Source organism: Homarus americanus, unplaced genomic scaffold, assembly GCF_018991925.1.
Source record: "Homarus americanus isolate GMGI-L3 unplaced genomic scaffold, GMGI_Hamer_2.0 scaffold11150, whole genome shotgun sequence".
Lineage (NCBI taxonomy): Eukaryota > Metazoa > Arthropoda > Malacostraca > Decapoda > Nephropidae > Homarus > Homarus americanus.
In genome coordinates, this window is record NW_024720555.1 from 1,428,749 (window position 1) to 1,456,535 (window position 27,787).

Below are 27,787 nucleotides of genomic sequence, written 5' to 3' on the forward strand. Positions count from 1 at the left end.
AAAAACCCATTGAAACAATGGTTTCGGTTAACGAGTTTTTCGGTTAACAAGCAACCATCTAGAACGGATTGTGCTCGTTAACCGAGGGACCACTGTATCACAGGCCCAAGTTTATATGCAAGTTGTTTATTGTGAACTGACTAATTGACAGTTAACAGTTAAGGGTTCATTATTAGTGGCTCAGTAAAATTAAATGGTGGGTGTGCCAGTGTGGTTAAAGACATACAAACTGTGAGAGAACCAGCTCCAAAACCCAGGTGTTCAGCGCAGTATATTGGCAAAGTGATTGCATTATATTCGTGAGACCTTATCAAATAATCACATACAGTATATCACCTCTTCAGAGTCGCTGTAGTTAGTTATCAGGAGTACTACTCTATATGAAACCATTTTTTACTCTTGTTTTTAGTTCAAGAATGTTTAAATGAGATTCAGAGAGATAAGTGATGCTTTAGATTTGACTAGGTGGTGTATGGGAAGGTAGGAGTAGGTGGAGACTTGGCAATGTTACATAGAGGTGGAGATGAAACGAGTAATTTTCTATCCACACCACAATGTGATTTTTTTTTTTTTAGGCAGATGCCAGCTTACAGTACACTCCCTCCCTACCCAGTTCTTTACTTCCATAACTGTACAATAAGCTAGTAACTGTGTGGCAGCTCTCAATGAATACCATTTTCAAAACATAATATTTTGGTTCCCATGAAGATTAGGAATGCTAAAGGCGACTTGGAGGCGTTACCATTGAGTTAGGTAAATATTGGGGTGTTTTATCGTCAGGTGAAAAAAGCTTGGATGCCAAATCTTTGGGTAATCCAAAAGGAATGTATTGATTTGGGGTGTTTTTGTGAGCTAGTGCGATTGTGAAGTTGTGAGCTAGTGCGATTGTGAGGTTGTAAGCTAGTGCGATTGTGAGCTAGTGAGGTTGAGAGACATTAGCTGAAGAATGTTTGTGCATCTTGTAAAAGTTGAGTAATTTCTTGTCGTGGTAATTTCAACATGAATGAATCTGACGACTCACTTTCAGTATGCATTGTGTACTATGAATCTCATGGCTCAGTTTTACTCCATTGTCTCTTTGCTGTACAGAGAACTGTGGCTCTGTTATCACAGCTAGGGGTTCAGGAGTTTGGTTTGGTCAGTACAGGTTGCACTTAAAAAAATCCAAAATGCTTGGAACCAGAGTCATTTCGGATACCTGACTTTTTGGTGAAGTGAAGGTCATTATAAAAAAAAATAATATTTCACCAAGCTCTTAAATAATACACTGTATAATAATTACAGTATTAACAAATATATAATACGTATAACTGAAATTAGACTTAAGTAACATAATAAATAAGGTTAATAATAATAATACAAAACAAGTACAGTTATTTATATATGTACCTACAATTAAAGATTTGGTAGTGTAGGACGGTGTAGGCAACTCAATTTTTTTCCGGATTTTCGAAGTTTTCGGATAACTGATGTTCGGATTTTTGCAGTGCAACCTGGAGTGGGTTTTGCACCAGACCTCAGACCGCTCTTGTTGACTTATGTGCCGGAACTCGCTAATATGTCGGTTGGGTATTTCAAAACTTGAGATTTGCAATTTATTTTGAGTATCTGAATATCCTCACACCATTCTGAAATGTAGTATTTTTACCTATTAATGGATTATAATTTTATATGTGATTTAAATGCATGCAGACTGTAGAGATAAGTTTAGATTAAAAGTTATAGAAGTGTTATCCAGATTTGCCTCAGCACCATTGTAAGCCAGCCATATCTTGTCTTGGGAAATGATGAGCCAGAAATTGAAAAGAATTTAAAGTTCTGTTTATGGTTGAACTGACTACTTAATAAAAGAACTAATTAAATAGATGTCTGAATGGTTTACTGATACTCAGAGTTTGGGGCTTCGACTGTCGCTTACGATACACCTGGCTGTGTTGTGATTGATTGATTGATTGATTTTGACCTCCAGGGGCCTCGATTCAGCCGGTCATGATATAAAAATTGGCACTAAAATTAATTTCTGTTTTATTTTCATTGTTATTTTCAATACATAACAAGTCCTGGAATTTGTGTCTCTGCTTATTTTTTTACAATCTTCTACCAAACCAAGTAGCAGCCAAAGCACCACACAATTTCACCTCACTCTCTGACACCCATGAGCCTCCCTCTCCCCAACACACACATCCAACATGACTACTGTACTTGCAGCACCTTTATGTACTGTATATGCACCATCTCTGTTGATGATGTGAACAATGTTTGTCTTTTTCATCTGTAACCTTCTAATTATATTGAATGAGGGTTCTTCGGGCCAGTAGTGCCTTTTATGTGCGAGATAACTTTTGTTTTTGATCTTTGGGTCCAAACATATGTACATTTATGGATAAAAGTTCACTCCTTGTGGTGAAACTGAATCATAGGAATGAGTCTCTGAACTTACCCTGACTGTCATCTGGTGCAGTTGTGCAATTATTTTTCATTTGGGGTCGATACTGCTTCATTTGGGGAGGGAGCGAACTTTTGACCATGACTGTACCTGGCATTCTGGGTTCACGATCAAAGGGTCTGGTACACCCAATACATATATAATGTGTCCTTCTCTCATAAGTGTTACCAAAAAAATTACCAATCCTTACTTTCCAGCAAAATTTAATCTGACAAAAAAAATGGTTAGGAATATTGTTGTGTTAAGAACGTTTAATGCAGGAAAGAATGTAGTAACATCGATTATCTTGGTTTAAGACGATAAAGTTTGTGTGTAATTTCCCCTCCCAAAACTTCATCCCCAGACAAGTGATATAATACAATATATTATGATACTCAAGGCAAACCCGACATCGATTACTTTCAAACAATTTATTTATTTTTTTCAATTTACTGGTACTGTATTTTTTTTTCTTTTATTTGTTGATTAATGTTGTTACCTGTTAGGGACATGTGAATCACTGTTCAAGGATTACTGTTGTGTAGATGCCAGCTGCTACTAGAGTGATCAATAAATTATACTTGTAGAAACTTAAATCTTGATTTTGGGGGGAATTTTTATTTTTAATTATTTTTACTATTATATTCAATTTCCTGATGCTCAGAGCGTGGGGTCCTACAGTGACACTTGGCGATGGAACAGTTGATAAAAGAATATTCTGTTCCGTAATATGTTATCCTTGTAACCAGCCTGATGTAAAAAGTTAGAATCCTGGCTGTTTAGTTATTTCTCACACATATACAGTACAGGTACATACACAACTTATAATGGAACTCAGATGTGTATTGCATCTATTTTGGCTCTCTCGTGCAAGACTAAACAGCCATACTCCACACAAGTTATCCACACCATCTAGTAGCCACACCCCTCCCTCCCCAACACACAAGTTCACCATGACTCCTGCAACCCTTTATGTACAGTGGTCCCTCCATTAACGAGCACAATTGGTTCCACAGAGTCACTCGTTAACTGAATATTATTTCAATGGGATATTGGTTCCAACTCACAAGTACTGTATACCGGTAATAGAATTTATATAAACAAAATACAGTACTGTTGGAATGGAATCACCTTTCATTTGTTTTTCTTTAACCCAAATAAGAAGTAACCTCTCCGTTTCTGCAATCAGAGATCTACCTTTAAACATTCTGGTAAATTTATCTCTCACGTTCACTGATTTAAATCTGTCTTTCTGTGCATTAATTGTGCATAATGTGTTGTTTAATGGTAGACCCTGCTGCCATATGGTATCACAAAAATTGTGACCAAGTCCTAGGTTGCTGATCTGACTTTCTGCCACATTTACACACAATTGTAGGGTTTCAATTGTTTCTCTTACTTTGACGAGACAACATACATAATGTACGTACAGGTATATCGTTTCTCATTCTTGATTTATTTTATTGTTTTTGTATTGATTTATGGTTATTATTATTATTTTTGTTATGTTTTTTATTAATTTTTATTAATTATTATAATAATAATGATATTTATTATTATTATTATTATATTTTTGCCCCCCAGGCCCTGATGTGGGTCAGTGACCTGTGCCCAGGTTGGCTAATTCCCGAAAAAAAAGACACAGTCGATGACGACTTGCCATATTCTTTATAGAGTTCATTGGTTCTAATGCCTTCTTCGGATTTCTTTATAATTTCTTGTTTCACTTGAATTGAAATTGCCTTCCAAGGTTTCTTCTGACCCATGCTTGATAATTTCACCAATAAAATTTTAAGTTCACAACAATTTATTTATATAATTCCAGATTGTTTTTTATTTAAACCAACACAGCACTGTATATTATCAATATGTTAACTAAATTACAGAATGACCAATAATTTTAATGTAAAAATGCAAATATATTCAAGAGCACAACTTTATCGACGTTTACTCCACTTGAAACAAAGCTAAGCAGAGTACCGATTTTTGGCAGACGAGTCAATCAGTGGACCCTCTCTCTCTATATATATATCCTAGTCCTCTAATTTGTGATTACTGTACAAAAATTATTTTTTACACAGTATACCCACCTCTCGTTTTACGCAGGGGTTATGTTCTTGAAAAACACCGCTTAATTAAAAAATGCGTAGGTTAAACATAATTTTCCCATAAGAATACAGGTTAGGGGAACCATCATATACCACACAGTGTATGAACAGTGCTCTCACTTAAACCAAGCACACGGCCAACCTCCGACACACGCTCTCCTCTCTGAAGGCGGGTGATCACATTTAATTTCACGTCCATTGCGATTGTTTTTCGTGCCTTTTTAGCTTTAGGCACCCCAGAGTAGGCAGATGGACGTTTTCCAAACATGCTCATTGTGGGAAATAGTGTTTAACACTAAAAAGGTACGTGATAAACACACAATGCAAATGAAAGCAGAGAGAAAAAGTAGTGCTGGTGTGAACTGAGAAAGTGATACGCAGGAAGCTTGCTGGACGTGGTCGCAGTTGTTGTACAGAATACTGTACTTCATTATCATCATTATCTTCATCATTAGTAGTAATAATCTTTATTACATTATTATAATTATTATTATTAATAATAATATTAAAATCGCTGATGTTATGACAGCAACTTTATAGTAATAACTTATAAGCACCTCACCAGGCATCACATGCGACTCCACTGCCAGGCGACCAGGCGAATGCACGCGGCAAATTTAAACTTTCTTGACCGCTTTTTTTTTTTTTAAAAATAGGTGCGCGTAAATTAGCTTTTGGTATTAATTGAACAATCGTGTCATTCCAAAAACGCTTAAATCAAACGTGCGTAAAATGCGAGTTACCTGTATTTAAAATAATGTATTTCTTTTGTATCCTTGTACTGTAAATTTGGGCTCACATGGTCAGTGTTAGTTTTTCTTTACATGATAATTTGTATTTACTGTATGGTCTTATGGTCTAAACTTAAGTATCGTACACAGGTGGTATTTTGAGGTCCTGGTCCCAAGGCCCAGTGTATCCATATAATAAGTCACTCTTTAGTTCATAAAATTCACATGTGTACCAAACAGAAGGTTGACAAGTGTCAATGAAAGAGCTTCTCCTGTACTTTAGTTATGCATTGATTTTACTACTGTACTTTATAAGATAGTTTGATGGATACAGTGATGCTCAGTATGTAGTATAATATTTAGTTTTTTTACAACTAAATTCATTGTATTAAGGAGAAGAGTTTTGAAACTACAGTGAGTATAACTAGATTAATGAACTGTGATACAGTGTGTGAAGTATGACTCCAGGTAAAGGGGTTAATAGAAATACAGCATTTTTACAAATTTGTGTAATTAGGTGTTGAAAATATACATCAAAACTGTAACCTAAATATGGGGGGGGGGGGATCTAGTAAGAATATTAATTGATTATAAGTAATACACAAGTACGTATAGTTCAGTGTTAAACATCTCGACCTGCACAGAGACAACAAAATTCACATGAACAGTATTTTGGATACTCGGTGGTTTTATTTTTATTTTTTCTAAACATTGTAAAGATAAGACATTAGGAACTTATGGTAATAGTACTAGCCCTTAAGGTTTAAACTCTCCATGTACTGTAATTCATTAAGGAAATTATAAATTAATTTTCACCTGACATATATATATTTTTTTTTTCAGGACTGGGAGACACGTAGCATGAGAAGGGAGGTGTAGTAGTGATGTATAATAGATTTTAACAAGTCATGTACATAGATTAAAATTAAAGAAATATATATTTTCAAGTTTCTGCATCTAGCTGGGGGATATGCTTGGCGTGCGTGTGTGTCATGAGGACGTAGCCATCATTCAGATGATGTATTTGACAATGAAGTGAACTTTACATGTTGTGTAAAACTATTGTTACGGAAACTGAGCAATTAAGAAGGCAAGTGTCTTAAGTTCCTTTACTTTAACTTTTATTTTAATCTCAAAATTTTAATGATTTCTTTACCTGCGTGTGTCTAGGGGCTTTTGGATTAAAATTATTTAGTTATAATACCTTGTAATACTCATGCCCAATTATGTAACAAATTACAATCTGTTTGTATTGTGAACTTTTCTTCCTCCTCTTAATCCTCCATAGGTTCTCCTTCAAGCAGCAGCCTTATATGCTAGAGGCAAAGGCATTTTACCTCTTCTTTCAAAGACCTGATAGTCATGGCTGGGGGATCTTCGTTGATGTAGTTGTGGTTAACTATCATACGAGCTTGCTGTGCATAGCGAAGGGTTGACAGAGTTTCCTCCAAATAATCATTACAAGGGGAGACTGTGGCGATCATTGCAGTCCGAGAGTTACCTCCCAGAGACTCTTTTGATAAATATGTCAGTGCTGATTTCCTGTAAAGAAAGAGTGGCCTTTGTTGTCCTGCACTCTTTGCAAGGTATGTGATTACCTTCCCAAGGCGTGAAAGTGATTTGTTTATACAAACTCCTTCCTGTGGCTGTGCAGCTGCCACATACCCACTCCCTGCCAGGTCCACCAGATTTATAATGTTCACCTTGCTACTCTCCAAGTGCTCACCCTCAACTGAGTGAGTTTGATGATGAAGACAGCGTGAGATTGAGAAGATTTGGCAGCGATGGTGCGCTTTTTATTTCCTAGTATAAGCCATGTCTGTAGGTGGTCATACGATGAGCAACACCCTTTACATAGGGACCATATGTGTTTTGTGTTGATTTTGTTTTAAGAATATTATATAAAAATCACTTGCATATATTTCATGTCCTACAATTTATACTGTGTTGGGTGCTGTCATGTCAACCATGAGTGTGGTGTCAAAAATTCAATTAAGCCAAGTGATGCTATAATAACTAAACCTACAGTAAAACATAACAACTCTAAAAGTTCACAATACAAACAGATTGTCATTTGTTACGTAATTGGGCAAGAGTATTACAAGGTATTATAACAAAATAATTTCAATCAAAAAGCCCCTAGACACACACAGGTAAAGAAATCATTTAAATTTTGAGATTAAAATAAAAGTTAAAGTAAAGGAACTTAAGACATTTGCCTTCTTAATTGCTCAGTTTCTGTAACACTGCATACTCTTCCAGGTCAGTTTACCAATTTTTCTCTTTTAAAAATCTAAAAAATTAGGTATGATCTTTTGAGTATGGTGATTCAGTTTGGTATATGAGTACGGTAGTTTAGTTTGGTATGTACTGTATTTGAGTATGGTAGCTCAGTTCGGTATTTTAGTACGGTAATTCCCTGATCTGTATTCATTTTATTGATGAAAATGTTGTACATACCGGTACATGGGGTTTTTACACAAATGTCATTACTTAATTAAGGATGAAACACTTGTGTGAAAAGGTTTATCCTCTTTGATAAGTTATTTGTTCAATTGCATCTTATTCAGTCTTCCTACATAGAAGGTTGAGATACTGTATCCATTGCCACAGATGTAATAATAGGGGCATGATGGTAACTTGGAAGGGATCTCTCTCTATTAATTATTCATTGTATGCATATTGTATTGTCATATGCTCATACTGCCTGTGTTGAGTAATGTGAACATCATCTGTAGTTACACAAGAATTTACAATACTGTTACTTTGGGGTTGAAATTTGTATTTAAATCGGGTTGACACGAGCTCATGAAATACCCATGCACGAAATAGTGTTGTGATATGTTCTTATATTAAGGTCATACATCCAGTCCCTTTACCGATGAGATATCAAAGAAATGTAAGATATAGTGATTAATTTGAATTTTATCTTCAGATTTCTAAAGATTATTTTCTGTCTATATTGAAAAAAAAAAAATAGAATTGGTTACTAATATTTCTACAATTACCCGGTATATCAGTAATCACGCTTGTCCAAGAGGCACTACTGCTGTATACAGTTGGCCTCACTCCCTATAGTTGATGCAGGAGCCACTTGTTATTCTAATACTGTATATAAAGTGATTGGCAGTGTTCGAGCTTCGGTTAATGCTTTGAACATATTTATTTGTTTTTGCTGTCATTGAGTAAAGAATATTTGGTGATATAGTATAGCAGTGTATTAAAAAAAATGTTCCTCTCATGGAGCAGATGTTAATGACTGCATTTTACTCTTGTTATTTAATGCTAGATTGAAAATGAACTTATTAGGCATTTTTTTTGTGTTGATCTTCCAGTTCAAGATTTGTTCAGTTTACAAAAACATTAAAGGCAAATAATTTTAATCCCTTTATACAAAAATTAGAACCAAAAGTCTTTATTGCCATTATCCAGAGAGAATGTTACCAAGAGTTGCAGTAACACAGAAACTGTACCATAGCACTAAATGGCATAAAAGCTCCAAGAGTCAGTGGTAGCAAACCTAGAAAACGTTTTTATGTATTCAAACATTTTATTCAGACTAGATTGATATAGTTTACATTTTGACGCCTAATGAGAGAGTTTTTTGTTTTTATATTTCTTTCAGAGATTTATTATTATTTCTCATATTTCATTTCCATTCCTTACAAATGTACTTGTGACACGATTAGCGAAAATATCTTGCACGCATTTTTTCACTCCGGTATTCACTGTCATTTGAAGCACATTTGATTACATTTGGCCCACAATGCAAGATATGATTTTCTAGTCATTTCACACATATATATACCGTACCGTGTTGCTTTTAAAGGTCTGCATCCCCCCCCCCCCCTTGTTATTTTGTTTTGCTGCTCCATTCAAAAGTGCAATAAGCTACATAGATATCTTTGGAATCCTTTATGACGATGGCCTTTGTCTCTGTATGTTAAAGTGTGGTATGACACATCACTCGCTTAGATTTTTTTTTTTTTTTTATACATATGTGAATAAAATCATTGTGTTTATACTGTCACTAGTTTTACAATAACATGTGGCTGCTTACAGAGCGAATGAAAAGAACTTTATAATCCAAGATTTTTCATGCAATTGTTTTTTTTTTTTTTTTCAGACCGACTGCATATGTGGAACTTTACTATGACCTAAACTGTATATTATGGTAAACTCTTCATTAATATGTATTTTAAAACAAATGGTAAAATTGTATATTTCTTAAAAGATATTATGAATTACAGTACAACATTTTATTATTATTATTATTATCATTATTTTGTGAAGCTTGGCCAAGAGTTATGCACTATTATGCAATGTTTTAGATTATTTTTATTATTTATTTATGGAAGATGAGAAGTAGGTTAGAAGTTTAACTCGAGCTTTGGCCGGTTTCATTTTGATTCTATGTGCCTGACAGTAGATTAAATGTGAAGAAAAGATGTTGTGTTTCTTTGTCATCATGGAGAAAAGATACAGTGGAGTTGCAATAATTTGAAAAATACCGTACCTGTAATACTAGTTTTTAATTTTTTTAATTTTGGGGTCAAACATTCATAATTAATTTGCAGCCGAGTGGGGCTGCTGCAGTGTTTATTTACATAAGAAACCATAAAGGTTGTGGAAATGTTATTTCAATGCTCTAATGTGACTTTGAAATAAATAAAATATAACAAACTAAAAAAATAAGAAAAATTAAGCCTGGAAAGTGAATTCTGTGTGGGAGAGATGGGAGGTTGGGCTGGCTGCACTGGAAAATTCCCTCCCTCTGCTACCAGAGGCTCCGTCACCCCACGATCCCATCAGTATGCAATTTCGCTACAATTCCTGTTTTATTTAGGTTCATTTGGTGCCTTGCTAAAAACATTATCAATAAATAGTCAATTTTCCCAGGGGAAAAAAATAACAAAAAAATCCCACACTGAACCCCAGATGAGTTATTGTCTCATTAAATTCTTGATGCTTTTTTTACACTTCAAACAGTTAGCCATCCAACCAGCCCGGTGCCTGTTTGTCTCGATATTGGTGTATTGGAAGGAGTTGTTCATGTAATACAGAACTACTTTTTGTACAATATCTGTTACTGTATTTTTTATATAGTATTATGTATGATATTTACTGTTTATTAAAGCGGCTTTGGGAACGTTTATACATATTTTTTTGGCCTCCAGAACTTAATTACCGGTACTTATTTCCATTTAAATCAATTAAATTATAATTCGCAATTTGACAATTCACGGTGTCTTCTGGTACCTAACCCGCAAATTATCATGACTCCACGGTATTGTGTTTGTGTGTCGTGGGGAGAAAAGATATTGTGTCTGTGATCATCTTTTTTTATGTACTTTTATGATTGGTTACGTATGAATATTTCTTACAGGGTTAATCTGTTAGTACTTGTGAAGGAAATGAACCATAGTCACTATTCCACGACACAGAATTTGCTGGGCCAACTTTCCCCTTGTCATTTTCATTCATAGTTGTTTATTATTAAATCTGTCATGATAAAATATTAACATTTTAAATAGAGAAGCAAAGAGGAGAGATTAAGAGATCTTATCCTTAAGCTGAATATATACAGCTTCCAGGATGGTTGAAGTTGATGAAAATTAAGATATGAGTTACATTAATACTGAGCAGTGTTATGGTAATGCTGTAGTAGTAACAATGTGCATTTACTGTGAGGCTTCTGAGTCTACTAAGGAAAATAAAATACCAACTTCCATTGTACCTAAATTTAAATATAGAAAAGAAATTAAAAAAAATAGCTTCTTAGGTTTATTTTTATATCATTGGGTGCGGTAGTTTGTTTTCCGTTGTTGTAAATACAGTACTGTACATATTTGGCAAACTTGGGTTGGGGAGGGGGGGACATAAGCTACGATATGCCCTTGCTTACTCAGAGGTTTAAGGTAAATATAAATTTCCCATATTCTAGGTCCAGGGTTATCAAAAAAAAATTTTTTTTTGCAGGCATTTTGTTTATGTTTTAGGGTAATCATAGTATTGGTCCGCACATTAGAAATTTACTTATGGATGTGTTACAAAAATAAAGTCGTGTGAGGCTCAGAGTTCCCACTTGTCTGAACTGCATAGGACACCCACAGGCCTAAATCCAGCACCCTGTGTAGAATTTTTTTTTTCTCGTCATCTCGAAGGTTTCTGTGAGTGTGTGTGTAGTTTACCCCTTGACAACAATGACTTAAGCCTTTGAATACAATGTCATCATACTCAAAGGGTTTAATGCCCTTAAGTGTGAAAAAGAATCTAGGAAACCTACTTAAGTTTTGTTTTAAATACAAGAAAAATGTAAATGGATACAGATAATGTATTAAAAATATAAATATAATAAAGTGAAATATAAAATTGAATAACAAATAAATAGAAATATACATTAATGAGGAAAGCAGAATTATCATTACGTACAGTAATATTATGTACCACAAAGCCTTCATGCATCACTGTTAATGGTACTAACTCCATACATACCCTGTTATTAAGAAAAATCCTACAAAACATAAGATTTAAATGTTCTCTCCACTATTGTATGATTGAGCAAGTGCACTTTTTTATAGATAAGACCACAAGCATTTGGCTGTCATAAGAAATGAATTTTTATTTAGTTTTTTTGACAAATACAGTACACCCTTGCCATTCGCGATTTCGACGATTCGCGGTAAGCAGATGGTGGCTATGGTGGCTAGCTTGCAAGCCTTTTCCCGCAGCACAACGAGTCACCCCAGGCAGCATCTCGTGTTGTACTCTCAAAACATTAGTGTTTCTGTGTGAAATGGCCCCTAAAAGACTGCCTAGTGTCAGTACTAGTGATGCCAGTGGAGTGAAAGGCAGAAGTCAGTGATGACCCTGTCAAAGAAAGTTTTATTATTAGATAAGTTAAAAGAGCAGATGAGTGCTGCCACGGCCGGTCAGTTGTTTGGTATAGGTACAGTATACAGTAGTGCAGTGAGGTAGTATAAGTTGGTACAGTATTTGCGGTTTTGCCAATTAGTGCCATGACAAGGGTCTACTGTATACAGTAAACTCTAGGCTGATCTATTTAAGCTGAGAAATTTACGCTTGTTAAACATTTTACACACGATAAATTAAATGTCTTAATTTTCAATGTATGTGTAGCAGATTTCTTCATTCACACACTATTCAAATCTCTATTTTCATAACAATAGCCAAAATTTTGCATCTACTCTTGTACATAAAGCAAACCTGCACTCAACTCATTAAGTATATTTCACCTAAACAGTGTACTGTATAGGCAGTCCCCATGTTACAAACAGGTTACGTTCCTGGACCCTGTACGAAGTCGATCCATTCATAAATCAGAACAGTGTTAATTCCATAATTTAGGTTACCTAGGTTAAAGCACAATTCTGCTCATGGAAAACAAGTTATATCCCATACATTACCCACAATTTAGTAATATCTCCACTAACCGGAATCCCTCAAACCCGGAACTCTCCAATAGCCAGAATTGAAATTTTCTCAAAATCATTCCCAAAGCCAGAATTTTTCGGAAAATTCCGGGGATGGGGGATTTTTAATCTGGGGTTGAGAGATGAAAATCGCGCATTTTCCGGAAATTCAGAGAAAATTCTTCTGGTACCCAGAAAATTCCGGTGATGAGGGATATTTTTCTGGCTTCAAGAGATAATGTAATGCACAATTTCTGGAACTTCTGAGAATATTTTTCCGTTACCCGGAAAATTCCGCGGATGAGGGATTTTTTTCGGCTATGTGATCTTAAACAATACAGAGTAATAAAAGAACAGTATTGTAAAAAATGGGATTTTAGTTGCAGATGTTTGTGATGAATATATTTGAATCCCATATGCAAGTGCGGGTGTTCATAACTCGGGGACTGCCTGTACTGTACTGTACTTTCTCTTGGCCAATCTATACTCGGTAAACATATTTCACCCATACTTTCCTCACTAGTGTCAGTAATTCTGTAGCATGGACTTACGATGCTTGCTAAAAACAGGGGCAATGCGGTACTGGTAAGTATTGCCTTCTACATAACCATTGTTATTCATGCGACTTCTAAGTTCTTCAATTGTGGGATGAGATGATTTGAATGCTGTTTGACCTCGACTCGCTTCCTGCTCCCACCTAGTTCGTAGTGCTGTCACATGACCTGTGGGAACATAAAAGACATTGGCATTTACAAAATCAGGCAACTATCTAGCTGTTATCTCTAACATTCACCCACTGTTGGGGGGGGCGGGGGGGGGCAGTGCTAAATTAAAAGTGTAGAAATTGAGAGGAAATGGCTGAAATAAGTATTAACATAAGTGTTCATATCCTCAGTTTGTATAAAAACTATACAATGTGAACCTTTAACTTCCATATTGACTGCAACACTTCAAGACTTCTACAATTTTCATCCACTCTTCTTCTACTCTTTATCAGCTTGTTTACCTTCTTATTCAAAACCTTCACTCTTTGTCTACCATCTTCATTATCTACAAGTAGACTAAGCACTCCATCTGCTTACTTTTGATCTTCAGGCTTTATGTATTGTCCAGGACAGACACACTACCTGGTATCTCAATATGAGTCACCTTATACTTATTTAGCATAATGGTACAATATAGCTTTCTCTCTAAACATACCCCGGTCCAATAGTCCCTAAAGGGAAAAATGGTCCCCAAATAATATGGATGTATCTATTCAACACATAGCTCAACATTTTCTGTCTATTCAACCACAGAAAATGGCCAAGGTAATATCTGTACTTTATGACTGAGGATGGGGTCTATAGTGAACCTCACCTTGGTAACAAAATACGATACAAATAGTGTACAGTAGGTTTTCAAATTTCACAAGTTTTTTATTCAACATTTTTTATTTGGACAAAAAAAAAAACACTTCACAATTTCAAATTTCGACGGCGGAAACTCGAATTTCGGCGGGTTTGAGCAGCCCGCCAACATTCAGACGTGCACAATCGTGTAACAGCGTCATTTCTTTTATGTACAAAAGATTCATTATTGTTTATTACTGAATGTCTTTTTGATTGAATTAATGTTTGTGTGCAAAATGAACAATACAATTCATTAACACGTAAAATATTAAAACACACGAGGAAATGAAACGGCATTGTTTTCGTTAATGCTTACAAAACCAGTGACTGATTGATTCTACTTATAAAACTGAAGAAAATAAGATCCTGGTTGTAGCTAGAGTAAAATAAATGTAAAAAAAAATAATATGGTTGTTTTAAGTTATGTTATTTAATGCTAATAAATGGAACAATAGAAGTAGCTAACCATTAATGGTAAAGAAAATAGTGATATCGCGTATGTAAGTGCGCACATGTGTGAACATATCGTCATTACTCTACATAAGAATATGAAAGCAACACTTATTTACTGTTCATATATATTTTGATTAATGTTTCTGAATTTAAAACAAAAATTCTACCCACCAGTGGTGGTAAAGTTGAAAACATAAGGACAGCCAATGTTGTTGTGTGTGTTTTTACTCTGATGACGAAGTTGCCAAGTCATCAGGTTCAACTCTACCTGAAGCTGTAGAACATAAAATCTTTTTCTGTGATGTTTTTAGTTTTTATTTAACTTTATGTGTTATTTTTGTTGGTTTATTAGGATGTTGCTTTATTACAGGTAGTAATTTGCCAAAAAAGTAGGGTAAATAAGACAAAATTTAGCCAAACATCGAAAGTACCAGACTCAAATTAATTTTCTCCATAGGAATTTGTATTTAAATTTGGACAATTTGAATTTACCGAGATTTTTACAGTCTAAATCGGTGTCCAAATATGAGAGCCTCTGATTCTTTCTGATTTTGAATGGTAACAATTGTAAAATTTCGGGGACCTTTTACCCTCTGGAAATTGAGGGACTGGCAAAGGGTTGGAAAGATAAATACAATGTAGCATAACCAGTCTACGGTTAACCCTCGACTTACTGCAACTTAGCCCCTTATTCAGCACAGAGGGGAGCCAGTACACAAACAGTCAATAGTATTCAACATTAAACCAGAAAACCGCCTCATCTTACAACCGCTTTCTCAGTTAATGCAAATTCGTTCGTAATGCGTCTCATGCAATGTGGGGAAGGGATTGATGAGCATGTGCAGCTTGAGGAAGGATTCACAGTAGCCCACTCTGTCACGTCTCTGTTTCACCAATGTAAGGCACTACATTCCCACCACGGTCTTGGTCACCTGACATAGGTTGATGATTCCTCTTGCCAGTAGCTCCTCCTCTCCCCACACCAGCTTGGCACCTCAAGCAAGATCCACCACCATGCAATGTTTACTCTTAAAAAGTTTTGCTGTTTTAATACATATAAAAATAAATCGAAATAATCATTAACCCTTTGGATGTGATGGTCACAGTAATGCCTAGGCCGTCAAAAAGTTTTCCTCCACTATATATTCAATCTCCCATACTCTATGAATAAAAACTAGCTAATATTATTGAATTATACTACAAATATAAAAATATTATTATAATTTTTTCACTGGGTAATTGAAACTTTGGACAATGCCCAGGAAATCTTATGATGACTCAAAGGCCTTAATGTTTGGGAATTCGACCTTCACTTATAATATGTGCTCTATCTATATGGGAAAAACGTTTTGAGTCACGCGATTTTGAGTTGTGTGTACCGGTACGTCTTCAAGAACAAAGCTATCATGTAAGTCGAGGGTTAACTACCCCTGAAGCATGACCAGACAACTGTGCCACATCACAACAATGTGTCTGATGGGTTAGCCACTCACCATGGATCATAAAAAGAAATTTCAGAATCAACTCCCAATTTCTTCTGATCCACAGCTGCCACACGTAACTGATTACAATTGACCATGATGTTCCTTTCCTACCACATTCAATTATTGGTATTTCACTCGTGAAGGTAAAGCATATTAGTAGTGTCTGGTAACCACAGAGTAGTATTTATACAGTCCAGTACTCACAAGTGAACACCATTATACAGAATCTTCCATGAATTTTCATTGCACTTTACTTTTTTTCATAAATTATATCCTAAAATTGATACCTTCTATATTATACTAGGAACTATTACTATAAGTGTTATTTTATACTGTATTAAAGAATATACTGTACTTTATAATTGATAAGGAGAAGAAACACAATATTTACCAGTACATTAACCCTTACACACATTTCTCTCGCATACACAGCAGTGATGGTGTGAGTATAAGCACCTGACTATTGATATGAATATCATCTAATTAAGTGAAAATAATTTTAGGTATATTTTTTTCAGTTCTCACACCACTTTTGTTGCCTTTATTTCTAATCACATTTGATTTTCATATTTTGCTTACCTTTACATATGTTCTGTAGATTTGGCAGAGACTCAATACACCAACAATCATACTACAGTATATGTTGGATTTTTCCAGCTTCACTGACTAAAACAAAAGACATGTGAGAACCTACTGTACATGTACAGTTACTGACGTAAGTCCTGTCGCCTCGTCTGCTGCTCCACGAACCCCAATATTCAGACTCGTGAATCTGAAGCATTTATGGAGCAGCAGAAGAGGTGACAGAACTCAGTTAGTGAGTGTACATATTAAGGCTTTATTTTATGTATTCATTAGTAGGGAGGCAAACTATATCTAAAAGTAAATGAAAACCATGAAAAACTGAACTGTACTTACCAGGAAGAAGTCGATGGGGTACTGTATTATTATAACTTTGGTAGGGGTGTTTGATGGCAGGTATGACCCCCACCAAAGAGGGAAGGGAAGCATAATGACACTCTAATTATTAGGGGCATGGGGCAGCCTCACCACCATCTTTTTCAATGAGGTGTTATACTGAAGAGAGCCAGTGAATCTAAGAACCTGTGGCACTATTACTTGGCACACCACTGTACAGTATATTATTAACATGGCTGTAGTTTATCTCTAATAACACCTCATCTGTGGCATTAATATTGTTGTGATAAACTCATTGCCTGACTACCTTAATTAACATACAGTCCTATAATCAAATATGCAAACATCTCCACATATAATTTAATATTTATATTCAATAAAAACCCATCACAAAAGATATTAAGATATTAACCCTAACTGTGTTAAATTCATCAACTAACAGTTTACAGTAAGCTGCCCATATCATCAATTGATTGTCTAAGCTTTTGAATCCCATCTTGAACAATACCCCCTGTATGTTGGTTGACAACTTGGACCCCTCTCAGCCTAGGTTCCAAGTTTTTAGACAGATGCACACCCTCTGTGTCTCATGCCAGCATCGAGTGTAAGGGATCCCCCCCTCGATTACCCTGTCCAAGATTAAGAGGCTATGTGAGGTGAATATCACTGATGAGAGCAATTATGAATTTGTAAAGGGAATTCAGTGACGAGGAAATATGTAGAAAAGAGTGATGTCCATCGAGTTGGAGTTATTGAAAGCAGGAGCCAGTCAGTGATGGAATCTAAGTCATGCATTGCCCTGGGTGTTCTCTTGGGGTGAGACACGCGGAAGCGATGATATTGTGTTTTTACTGTTGCTTTGCATGCACACTGTAAATACATTTTGTTAAGGCAAACTTAAATTTCAAGGACCAGCAATACACAACAGCAGTTCATAATCCCCAAAAATGTACAACCCTCATTTTGTACAGGTGGAATCTTGCATGATTTAGCCTTTTTAAAACCAAAATTTACTGTACAAGGGGCATTTCATAAATATAAGCACTGAACAACTAAGGGTCAAGCCTTTAGCCACTCTGGAAATCAAAACACATGCCTAGCCAAATCATTGTGGGAAGTGCACTGCATCATTAGGAGCACAGTTACCAGATATATGATGCATTCCTGTTCCCTGCGCCATCCCAATACCCATGTGGTGTTTACAGCATCAAATAGTTTCTTACTCAGTTATGCATTTGTTTTGTTCATGTAGTGTTTCATGTACATTAATTGCTGTACACACATAATGGGACCACCCAAATGACCTTCCAATATTCCTCAGAAGTGCACCCCAAGTAAGAAACTCAAGATACTTAAACTGGAAATCATATTTTAAATAATTTGATGAGGTGGGGGTGGGGGAGTCTGCACAAGTACAATAAAAAGAAATGGTGACAACATTAAATGTGCAGTGGCCTAGACAACCCCAGGAGCTGCAGAGATAATACAGGGAGTCCCAAATATACAAATGCCCGACCTACAAAGACCCGTACGTACAAACACGATCCCAAGGGGTCAAGGTAATGATAATTTTTTCTTTTTACTTTACTTTATGTTGTTTTGTATGGGCAGGGTTGTGTTTTAACCTAACCTATGGTAACTTATGGAATTAACACTGTTCTGACTTATGAACAGGGTTCAAGAACATAACTCGCTCATAACCCGGGGACTCCCAGTACAGTATTAAGAGTGAGGAACTTGCTGTTAGAGAAAATATGAATACATAATTATAATGGGAAAATAGAGTGAGGCTTTGGGTATCAATACGTACTGTAACTTTTACCCTCCAAACACCTTACTGTACTCCTCTTATAACATCACATGTCCACTACAATGCTTATTAAACATAAAAATAGTAGAATTGATCTTGAAATAAATTTTTGGTGGAAACCATAGTTTTAGCTTTACATAATCCTGACTTAATTGGAGAGTTTTAAGTCTAACAAACCCCAGTACGTCAGCCATAAGAGTAAACCAATTGCCCTTCCCTCTAAATCACACCCATCACTGCTATATGGGGAAGATCAGCTAACAGTCTTCCTCTAGAAACAGGAGGTCCCTGAAATTCATGTCTGCCAAAGATGTGGCTCCACTTTCTTTTGTTCCAAGTCAACCCCCCATTTTAATTTCAGTTATGGCTAACTAAGCCATAAACCCCAGAAAGGGGCTCTGGTCTCAGCCAGAAAAATAATTTCAGGATTAGACCTCCATTTCTAGCTCATACCCTTCCCCAGGCAGCTTCATATAAAACAAAGACAGCCAGCCGAGGAGGAAGTGGTGATCAGACAGATATTACTCTTAGGAGACCTGACCAATTTAATTACTGCCTATAAAGGTCAGGGGTGCACAACATATAGTAGTTCCTGAACCTACATCAATTTATGGCTGATGAATATACCCTTCACAAGTAGTATAAACACAGCCATTGTTTACCATTCATGTCACCTCATACCTTTAGTGGTCAGTCCCCAAGACAAGTGAGAAATATTGGGCGAGCGCTGTACCCACTCAGCTGCTGCACCCCATCTCCTCTCACTGTACCTACAGGAAACACCTCCTGGAAAGGAAGGAGCGGAGTTTGCCATGCAAAGCACCCACTTTCTTATAAGAAAGGCCTACCAACTTTTTCTTAGTGCTTCATTATAAAATGTAATTACTGTATATTAAAAAGGTGACTAGGCAAAAGCTATCTATTTACCCAAAAAAGATCTACAGTAGAGTACAGGTACTTAGAATACTCAGTCCATCCTGTAGCGCTGCAAAAACTCACTAACTGGGGACAGCAATAATGTGCCAGTGAGATTCTATGACACAAGGCAAGGGGCTGAAAGACTAACCACCTAACAGATTCATAAACTCAGACATGGATAGATTGCTAAATACTAATGTAAACAAACCTCACAAAATGATATACAGTACTTGTACATATATACAGTACGTATATATAAGATGTAGTATCAATCCTACTTCAATGTTAACTCAAAGAACAATGGAAGATCCTGTCAATAAACCTTGATGTGTTATGTAGGGGATGGATGGATGGGCACTTAGCTTTTGGTTGTAAATAAACAGGCCAGGGGAGAGCCGGTCTACAATGTTTGCTCTCGATAGCGATCAGCTGGGAACTTAATTCAAATTGAGGGAAAGACCTGGAACAAAAGAAGGCAGGTCCATAGCTTTGGTATAAATTGTAATGATGGGGTAAATATGCCATTCAAAGCCCTCCTGCCTCTACATGAGAGCTGGTACACCTGATTTCCCATATTTTGAGGGGGCAATGGGTGTGATGGGAAGGGAAACTTGATCGGTTTACATAAATAAGCAAATAAATCATCCCTGGTATCATAATAGTGGCTGTCTGAGGATACAAAACCTCCCTAATAAGCAGCAGTACAGGTATATTATAAGAAACTGCCCGGTGAGGGGAGAAATCCAGAAAAACTTAACTCGTTAAAACTGTGCAGTGAATCCGTACAATATCACATTAGTGCATCCAAGTTGTTGCCACATTACTCATAGCCCATTATCTTTGGGAACATATACAGGGTTATAATCTGAAACAGGGAAATCTCTGACACTGATACTTTTTTTAATTTTTACTTTTACCTTTATCCTCTTCACCACTGATCGGCTCATTAGCCACTTGGGCGATCGGTCACGTCTCTGTTACGCACTGTTGGCAAGTACTGTACTTGAAATGCACTGGCTCCTGAATGTATCTGAACCTGCTCCAATGCTTGTCAAGTCTGGTATTGAAAGAGCTCACACTCGGTGACGTCACAACACACTCTGGCAGATTGTTCCAAGAGTTCACAACTCTCACTCAGAAAAAGTTACCCCTCACAGTTTTCTGGACTTGTGGCTTCTTCAACCTTGAGCTGTCTCCCCTGATAGAACTTAAAACTTTCACCTGTATGGAAATTTGAGTTCATCTATGAGGTAAACATTTTAATTTTGTCTCTTAGCTGGTGTTAAATAAACTTATCTAGTTAAGCAGACTCTCAGTATAATTTTCATGTTATTTCTGGATGTTATTGTTATGTTAAAGCTCAAGTAACCAGTCGGGTGGATTCTTATAGTTTCAGTTATAAGGAATATTTAATGTAGGAACTTATGTGAGTCATCTGTGGAATGACTTATCCTTTCCCTGACCTGCTGCAGTGCCTATAAAAACCAAGAAGCTCCTTCCTCCACCTGTATATAATATATTCTGTGTATAAAAATATAACAAAATGCCCAAAGTACAGTCACCTGCACTTATACCTAGTACAGTGGCTGGTGTGTTTTATGAGATGTGGCGCCTCTGTGTTTGTTTACATCATATTAAAACTCCTGGAATGGCCCTAAGGAAAGTAACAATAGTATCCAGACTAAGGATACTAGATAAGCATTGCACAGAGGTGCCACATATCACAAAATGCACCATGCACAAGTACAGGCAACTGTACAACTGACATTATTGTTTCAATAATTCAACATTTATATAATCAGTACTATGAATGGTTTCATATGTGTACCTAGGAATGATTTTAAAACCCCATTTTAAAATTGAGTATTGATTGAGAGGCTCAGGCTCATGGGTTGACAACTCAGTGCTCCAAATTCCGGAAATTAATCAGAAAAACTTGATCATTCTCAACACAACTTTGACCTATTAAGTGGAATTAGTTGGTGCTAAGGATGAAAGATTATGGTCTTTGCCGCTGCTCCAACACGTATGTGCTCCATGACCCTCACTTGCCTTGGTAACAAAACAGATGACACAGTCTACCCCTTTTAGTACCAATTCACTTCATCCGCCCTAAGAGAAGAAGGAGGACGCAAGAATTTTCAGCATACGGCACCAGTTATTAAGTTTTATGGCCCAAAATGTTGTTCTTTTAGCTGAAAAACTCTTATTCTATTGGAAATGGAAACTAATGTGTATGTATCTACTTTACTAAATCCAAAATGGTACAAAAATTGCCATAAAAAATCAATGGTCCTGAGTAATTAGTATTTTAAAACTAAACCAAAATTTAAACTTTTTGACCACAGATCCTTAATTAGGTGTCAAGGACTACAAAATATATCCATCAACTTATATGATAAATGCTTTCTTGGGGATGTATCCATACTTGAAATGATTTGTCCCATATAAATACAGTACATTATAATAATACTAGAAGTTGCATTTCCGAATATTCACCAAACCTTGCATGTTTTTATGAATTTAATTCTTATTTCTATTTACTTTACTTTTTCCTCTTTGTCACTAATCAGCTTGTTAGCTGCTTGGGCGGTTGGTCACGTCTGCCACACACACACACTGTTGACAAGTACAGTACAGTACTGGACATGTACTGGCATCAGAATGCATCTGTACCTGCGTCAGTGTCAATCAAGTCTGGTCTTGAATGAGCTCACACTCGGTGCCGTCACAACACTCTCTGGCAAGTAAATAGTTTTATATGTACAGTATTAAGACAGAAAATTAAATAAATCTTGAGGTGTCTGGCTGGTGGTGAGAGAGGAGAGGAGGAGTTATTGGGGAAGGGAATCATCTATATCAGGTGATCGTGATGTCTGAGACAGCAAAGGCAACGATGGCAACATTTAATGCCAGATGTACACTCATAATGTTTCAAAACATCTAATAACTTGATTTCTAAAGTGATAATGTTTCTCTGCCTCTTGCTACTTGAACTACTTTTATCACTGCTTGAACGTTTCCTTTTCATTTTTTATAACAAGTGTGAAAGTGATGTAAAAACATTCCAACGGGTATATGTAACACAGTACCATACCTTACAATAGTGAAACAAAGACTAACTGAGTGGGTTACCGCCTAAAAGGTTCCCGAGCCCCACATCGCCCTCATTCCAACGCTACACGAGACTCACTACAGTACTCAGTACATTGTGTTAGTGGTTGCAGGAACTGGGGAAGCATGTGAAATTTTAGGCTATTTTTCTTGTGTGCCGTTCAAAACTAAATCACGGTACCGGGTAAGACAAATTCACACAAGTTGAAAACACGTAAGTCAAGGGTTAACTGTACTGCACCTGATTTTGGGGGGTTCGTGGTCTCAAGGTCCACTGTACCTATGATATGAGTCACTCGTTAGCTCACAAAATGATTAAGTTTACCACCCCACTGGTGCCAAGGGTGCATGAGTTAGGGAAGTTCCTCTGCATTTTACTCAAGGGTCTAGAATTTCCTACCCACAGAATTTGGCTGGAAACAGTGGACTAACTTAGCCAGGTGTAAGGTTATATAAACAGAATTAATAAAATATGTATTAGTATATTTATCCAACTGCCATGTAATGGAGAAAACTCATTTATTATGCAAGCAAATAAGTAAATAAAGAGTTAGGTTACTGTAAGACAACCTTACACTGCATCAACTCTGGCCATCACTTGACCAAAACATTATAAGGGATAGTGGTCACCATCATCATCATTTTACGGCCACTTTCCATACTTTAGTGGGTTAGCCGCGGTTATCTGATATTAAGAAAAAAGAAAAGGCTTGTAACTGCCAGGTTTGGTGCACAACAAATAATCCCTGATAATTACTTTGGCAAAATCCCTCTATAAGAATCACAATTTTTTTTCCCAAACAATGAAAGTTTAAAAGTCTACTTTAGTTGGCAAGTTTTAAATGAAGGTTTTAAATCTCCCATAATTATTATGACTCTCTGGATTGTTAATAATATATTCTTCACTTAGGAGGAGTGCCAGAGACTAAGTACCATTCTTAACTCCCTCAATTTACAAGGATATGCAGAAGTCCTACAGCGATATAATATATTCAGGAGCCAGTTCATGCCCAGTACTTGCCAATAGTGCATAACAGAGATGTGACCGACAGCCCAAGCAGCTAACCGATTGGCTCGATCAGTTGCAGAGGATAAAACATGAGGAATGTTTTCACATTCCTACTTTATTTGGGTTATATACCAGGTGTTAGAAGAGTCCCTGTGTACCTGCAATAATTAACACTATATTGTAGTTGTTCCTTGTTATACAGTACCTACAGTGCTATACTGTATACATTACCTTGTTCTACATACAGTAAATATTGGAAGTGGATACCATTCCCAATGCTTACTGCAAGTAGAACAAAGTACTGTATACAGTACAGCAATATAGGTATAAGAAGGAACAACTATACTGTATTAATTATTGCAGGTGCACAGGGAATTTTCTAACACCCTGTATAAAGAAAAGTACAATTTACCTTGTATGATGATAGGAGACTGTATGAACCAGCAAATTTAATTAGTAAAATGTGAAAACACTCAACTCAGATTACCAAACATCAATCTTAACCAAACCTGAGTGTCAGAAGCCCAAACAATAAAATAATATGTAGATATGAAAGATCGAGAAAAGTATGTAAAACACTTATCCCTTCTCAGACAGTTCACCTGACAGTAGGGGACTGTGGCAGTGAGGCAGAATCTCTCACAGGGTCTAGTGAGTTTTTACTAAGTGCTCTGATGAGATGAAAATTTGCCTGGTCTCTCCTCTGATTCCCAAGACAACTACCAGATTCATACAGATATGCTTGGTGGACAGGATGCAATGTGTTCATCATCTGCAGCCAGACATACTTTTACTTTTACTTTTATCCTCTTCACCACTGATCGGCTCGTTAGCCAGTTGGGCGATCGGTCACGTCTCTGTTACGCACTGTTGGCAAGTACTGGGCATGCACCGGCTCCTCAATGTACCTGAACCCGCTCCAGTGTTGGTCAAGTCTTGTCTTGAAAGAGCTCACACTCGGTGCCGTCACAACACTTTCTGGTAGATTGTTCCAAGAGTTTACAACCTTCACTCCGAAAAAGTTTGCCCTCACAAATTTCTGGACTTGAGGCTTCTTCAATCTTGAGCTGTGAATCCTTGTGGGGCGAGCGTCCGCCAGCTCCAAGTAAGGACACTCGACTGAGTAGTGCCCCTTGAGGTGCTTATACACCTCAACTTGGTCTCCCCTTGCCCGTCTGTAGTATAAGCTAGGCAAGTTCAGGCGCTCCAATCTCTCAGGGTAGCTGAGGTGCCAAAGTGCAGGCACCAGTCTGGTGGCCCTCCTTTGAACATTTTCAACCAACTGACAGTCCCTAGCATATCTCGGGGACCAGGCGGGGTGACAGTACTCCTGATGGGGAAGCACTTCACTTTTGAAGATCGTTATGAGGGACGGACCGTCTAGATATCTGAACGACCTTCTTATAAGACCCAATAATTTATTTGCCTGATTTACCTTCTTCTCACAATGGCCCGAGAACTTCAGCTCATTGTCAACATACATACCTAGGTCCTTCTCACATTCAGTCTCAAATAGTGCAGTTTCTTCATCCCGTTGGGACATATGATACGCCATCCTTCAGGACGATGCTGCTTGCTGTCAAGCATTGCACACCAGGTCACTTTAAGGTTCTGCCCAGGAGGTCTTTGGCAGTAACATATTTCATAGATAACTTACAAAGCTCCCTAGGCCATAAAAGAAGCTTAACAAACATTTCATTTTGTAGTATTTTGACAGTCAACTGTTTCCTGTATCATATTGTAATAATGGTTCAGTCTGTCATTAGAGTTCGATAACCAACAGAACTTTGTTCAATATAACTTTCATAATTCAGTAAAAAATTTGCCTAACAGTTCTTGTTCATTCACACTGTTTCAATAATCATATTTAATGAACATAGAACGAGTCAATACTTATTGGGACATGTGAAAATATACTACCACTAGAACTTTACCCACTGGACGAGTGTTCTATAGGGTTGCATTATGTAATAAAAACGTTTACACACTATCAGCACTACATAGCACTATAGCCCGGAGGCATACCTTCAGCTCAAAATGCTACACATTCTTGCAAATATGTATTAGTCAGTTACCTATATTCAATAATCTAGCAAAAAAGCATAAACCTGCAATTAACTGGCATCAGTTCTACTGTAAAAGCAGTTTAGAGGTAAGCAGAAGGCAGGATCTAGGATGAGTGCAACTGACCACATACCATTCCAATAGAACGAGTGCAGTGGGGGGGAGGAAGCTGGGGTCCTACCAGAAAGCTCTGAATTGGTGTGTTGAGAAGCATCAGGGGGCGTGGTACTGCCTGTTGGTGAGCCAACTGAACAAGTGGCACAGCAGGCATGTAGGTGATGGTGTGGGTGGACGAGGTCTCCTCCATCCTGCAGAGCCGATTTTTGAGACTTGCACAAAATTTCTAATTCTTCTATTATCTGCACGAGAAAAATATAAGGAAATGTAGGAGTAACTGATATAAAATATTTGAACTGTCTGAAAGTAGAAGAAAAAATTAAGACATTAACTTATAATAAAGAAAACACAAAACAAATTAAACAATAAGATTTACATATTCATTCCAAGGTAAAGCTATGCAAGTTCTTTGTGGTGATTAACCCAACTGTTCATTTACCATCCACTGATTATATAAAGTAACAGAAAATTTGAAAAACAGGGGAAAGGGATCCAGATGGGTAAAAAAAAATCCCTCTAAATCAGTGGTTCTTAACCTTTTTTGAGTCACGGACCCCTTTGGGAATCTGGTGAAAGCTATGGACCCCCTCCCTAGAAAAATGCACATAAACACAACTTTGCATGCAATGTATATACTTTATTTTATTAAAAATTCATTGCCTCATACAGTGTGTGACATACACAAAGTATGAATAAAGTAAACAATCTTAACAAAAAATTATGTTTCACACTTTTTTATGCAAAAATTAATGGCCACTCCATACAAAGATGAAATATACAAGCATCTTGTGCAAATTAAACAAAACAAAACTTTAATTCTGCTCAATAGTTCATTTCAATGCGAAGGTTGTTGTTGTTTGGCTTGAATATAAATGTTAAATTTTTATCTGACCTTCACGGACTCCCTGAAGCCCATCCATGGACCCCAGGTTAAGAACCCCTGCTCTAAATGAACCATTAAACAAATTTCAAATCTAAGAAATTAATCTAACACTGAACCAACATTATTAGATTTATAAAACTGGGCGACGGGAAAACTTGACCCACAAACCTGAGAAAAATTTGGCCGTTCCTCAGGCACCTTGTGCCAAGCTTTTTCTAGAAGAACTGATACCTCCACTGGGAAAGCCAATTCTAACGGTGGTCGACTGTGTCTGAGAGAGAAAATTTAGCCGGTTAATATCTTGATTCTCTAAACACGATGACCGACACAGTAAGGCAGAAATGGTGGACTGAGCCTGAAACCCCAATCAATTTATAACCTTCCAGGAACCAGATGACTCGTATACTTCATCACCAAGTTTGTGGGCTGATGTCACAGGGTTCTCAGGACCCTCTACTGGTGCGACTGTATGATTCACCAGAAATACAGCAAAGGATCACAAAAATTAAGAAAGGATCTCTCCCCCACTCACCTGCTGCCCCTAAAGAAAGGTGCAGTTGGCAAAATACAAGACTTAAGAGTCTACCACCACTGCATGTCTGTACACATGCTTTGTAATCCAAGCAGACCATAAAACAAAACCCAGTCTCCAGTGACCTTCAGCTTCCAGCTTACCTCAGCCCCCCCCCACCCCCCAGGAAAGAAAGAAGGATTTGAGTTGCCTGATATACACGTAGTTATAAAGAACCTAAGTAAAGTACTGTATACCACATTCAAAATCATGAAAGAGATGGAAAACTTGAATGAGGGACATTTCTTTGTGATGTTATGCACCACCAGCACAAGAGGACATACCTTCAAGCTCGCCAAGTTATTATACACAACGAATACCCTCTGTATAAGTAAATACTTTTCACACAGAGGGTGGT

At 36.9% G+C, this 27,787-nt stretch overlaps 2 protein-coding genes across 14 annotated transcripts in view; one reads left to right on the plus strand and one right to left on the minus strand.

Annotated features, from left to right (window-relative positions):
* Positions 1 to 9,712, plus strand: part of LOC121860591 (protein lin-54 homolog) — a 33,839-nt gene extending 24,127 nt beyond the window's left edge. For all 6 annotated transcript variants that reach the window (XM_042357773.1, XM_042357770.1, XM_042357772.1 and 3 more), the window contains one exon: positions 6,108 to 9,712. In XM_042357773.1, coding sequence (XP_042213707.1) covers positions 6,108 to 6,124 — 17 coding nt within the window. In that variant the 3' untranslated portion in view covers positions 6,125 to 9,712. The remainder of the gene's footprint in view (positions 1 to 6,107) is intronic.
* LOC121860590 (serine/threonine-protein kinase TNNI3K-like) overlaps positions 1,364 to 27,787 on the minus strand; it is a 43,600-nt gene continuing 17,176 nt past the window's right edge. For 4 of the 8 annotated variants that reach the window (XM_042357768.1, XM_042357762.1, XM_042357765.1 and 1 more), the window contains 4 exons: positions 27,027 to 27,129; positions 25,992 to 26,217; positions 13,249 to 13,419; positions 1,364 to 1,628 (listed from right to left, as the gene is read on the minus strand). In XM_042357768.1, the coding sequence (XP_042213702.1) occupies positions 1,537 to 1,628; positions 13,249 to 13,419; positions 25,992 to 26,217; positions 27,027 to 27,129 (592 nt within the window). In that variant the 3' untranslated portion in view covers positions 1,364 to 1,536. Of the gene's footprint in view, positions 1,629 to 8,226; positions 12,135 to 13,248; positions 13,420 to 16,604; positions 20,132 to 21,906; positions 22,412 to 25,991; positions 26,218 to 27,026; positions 27,130 to 27,787 lie in introns of those variants that run through there. The other 4 variants (XM_042357766.1, XM_042357764.1, XR_006087895.1 and 1 more) reach the window with 4 other exon arrangements.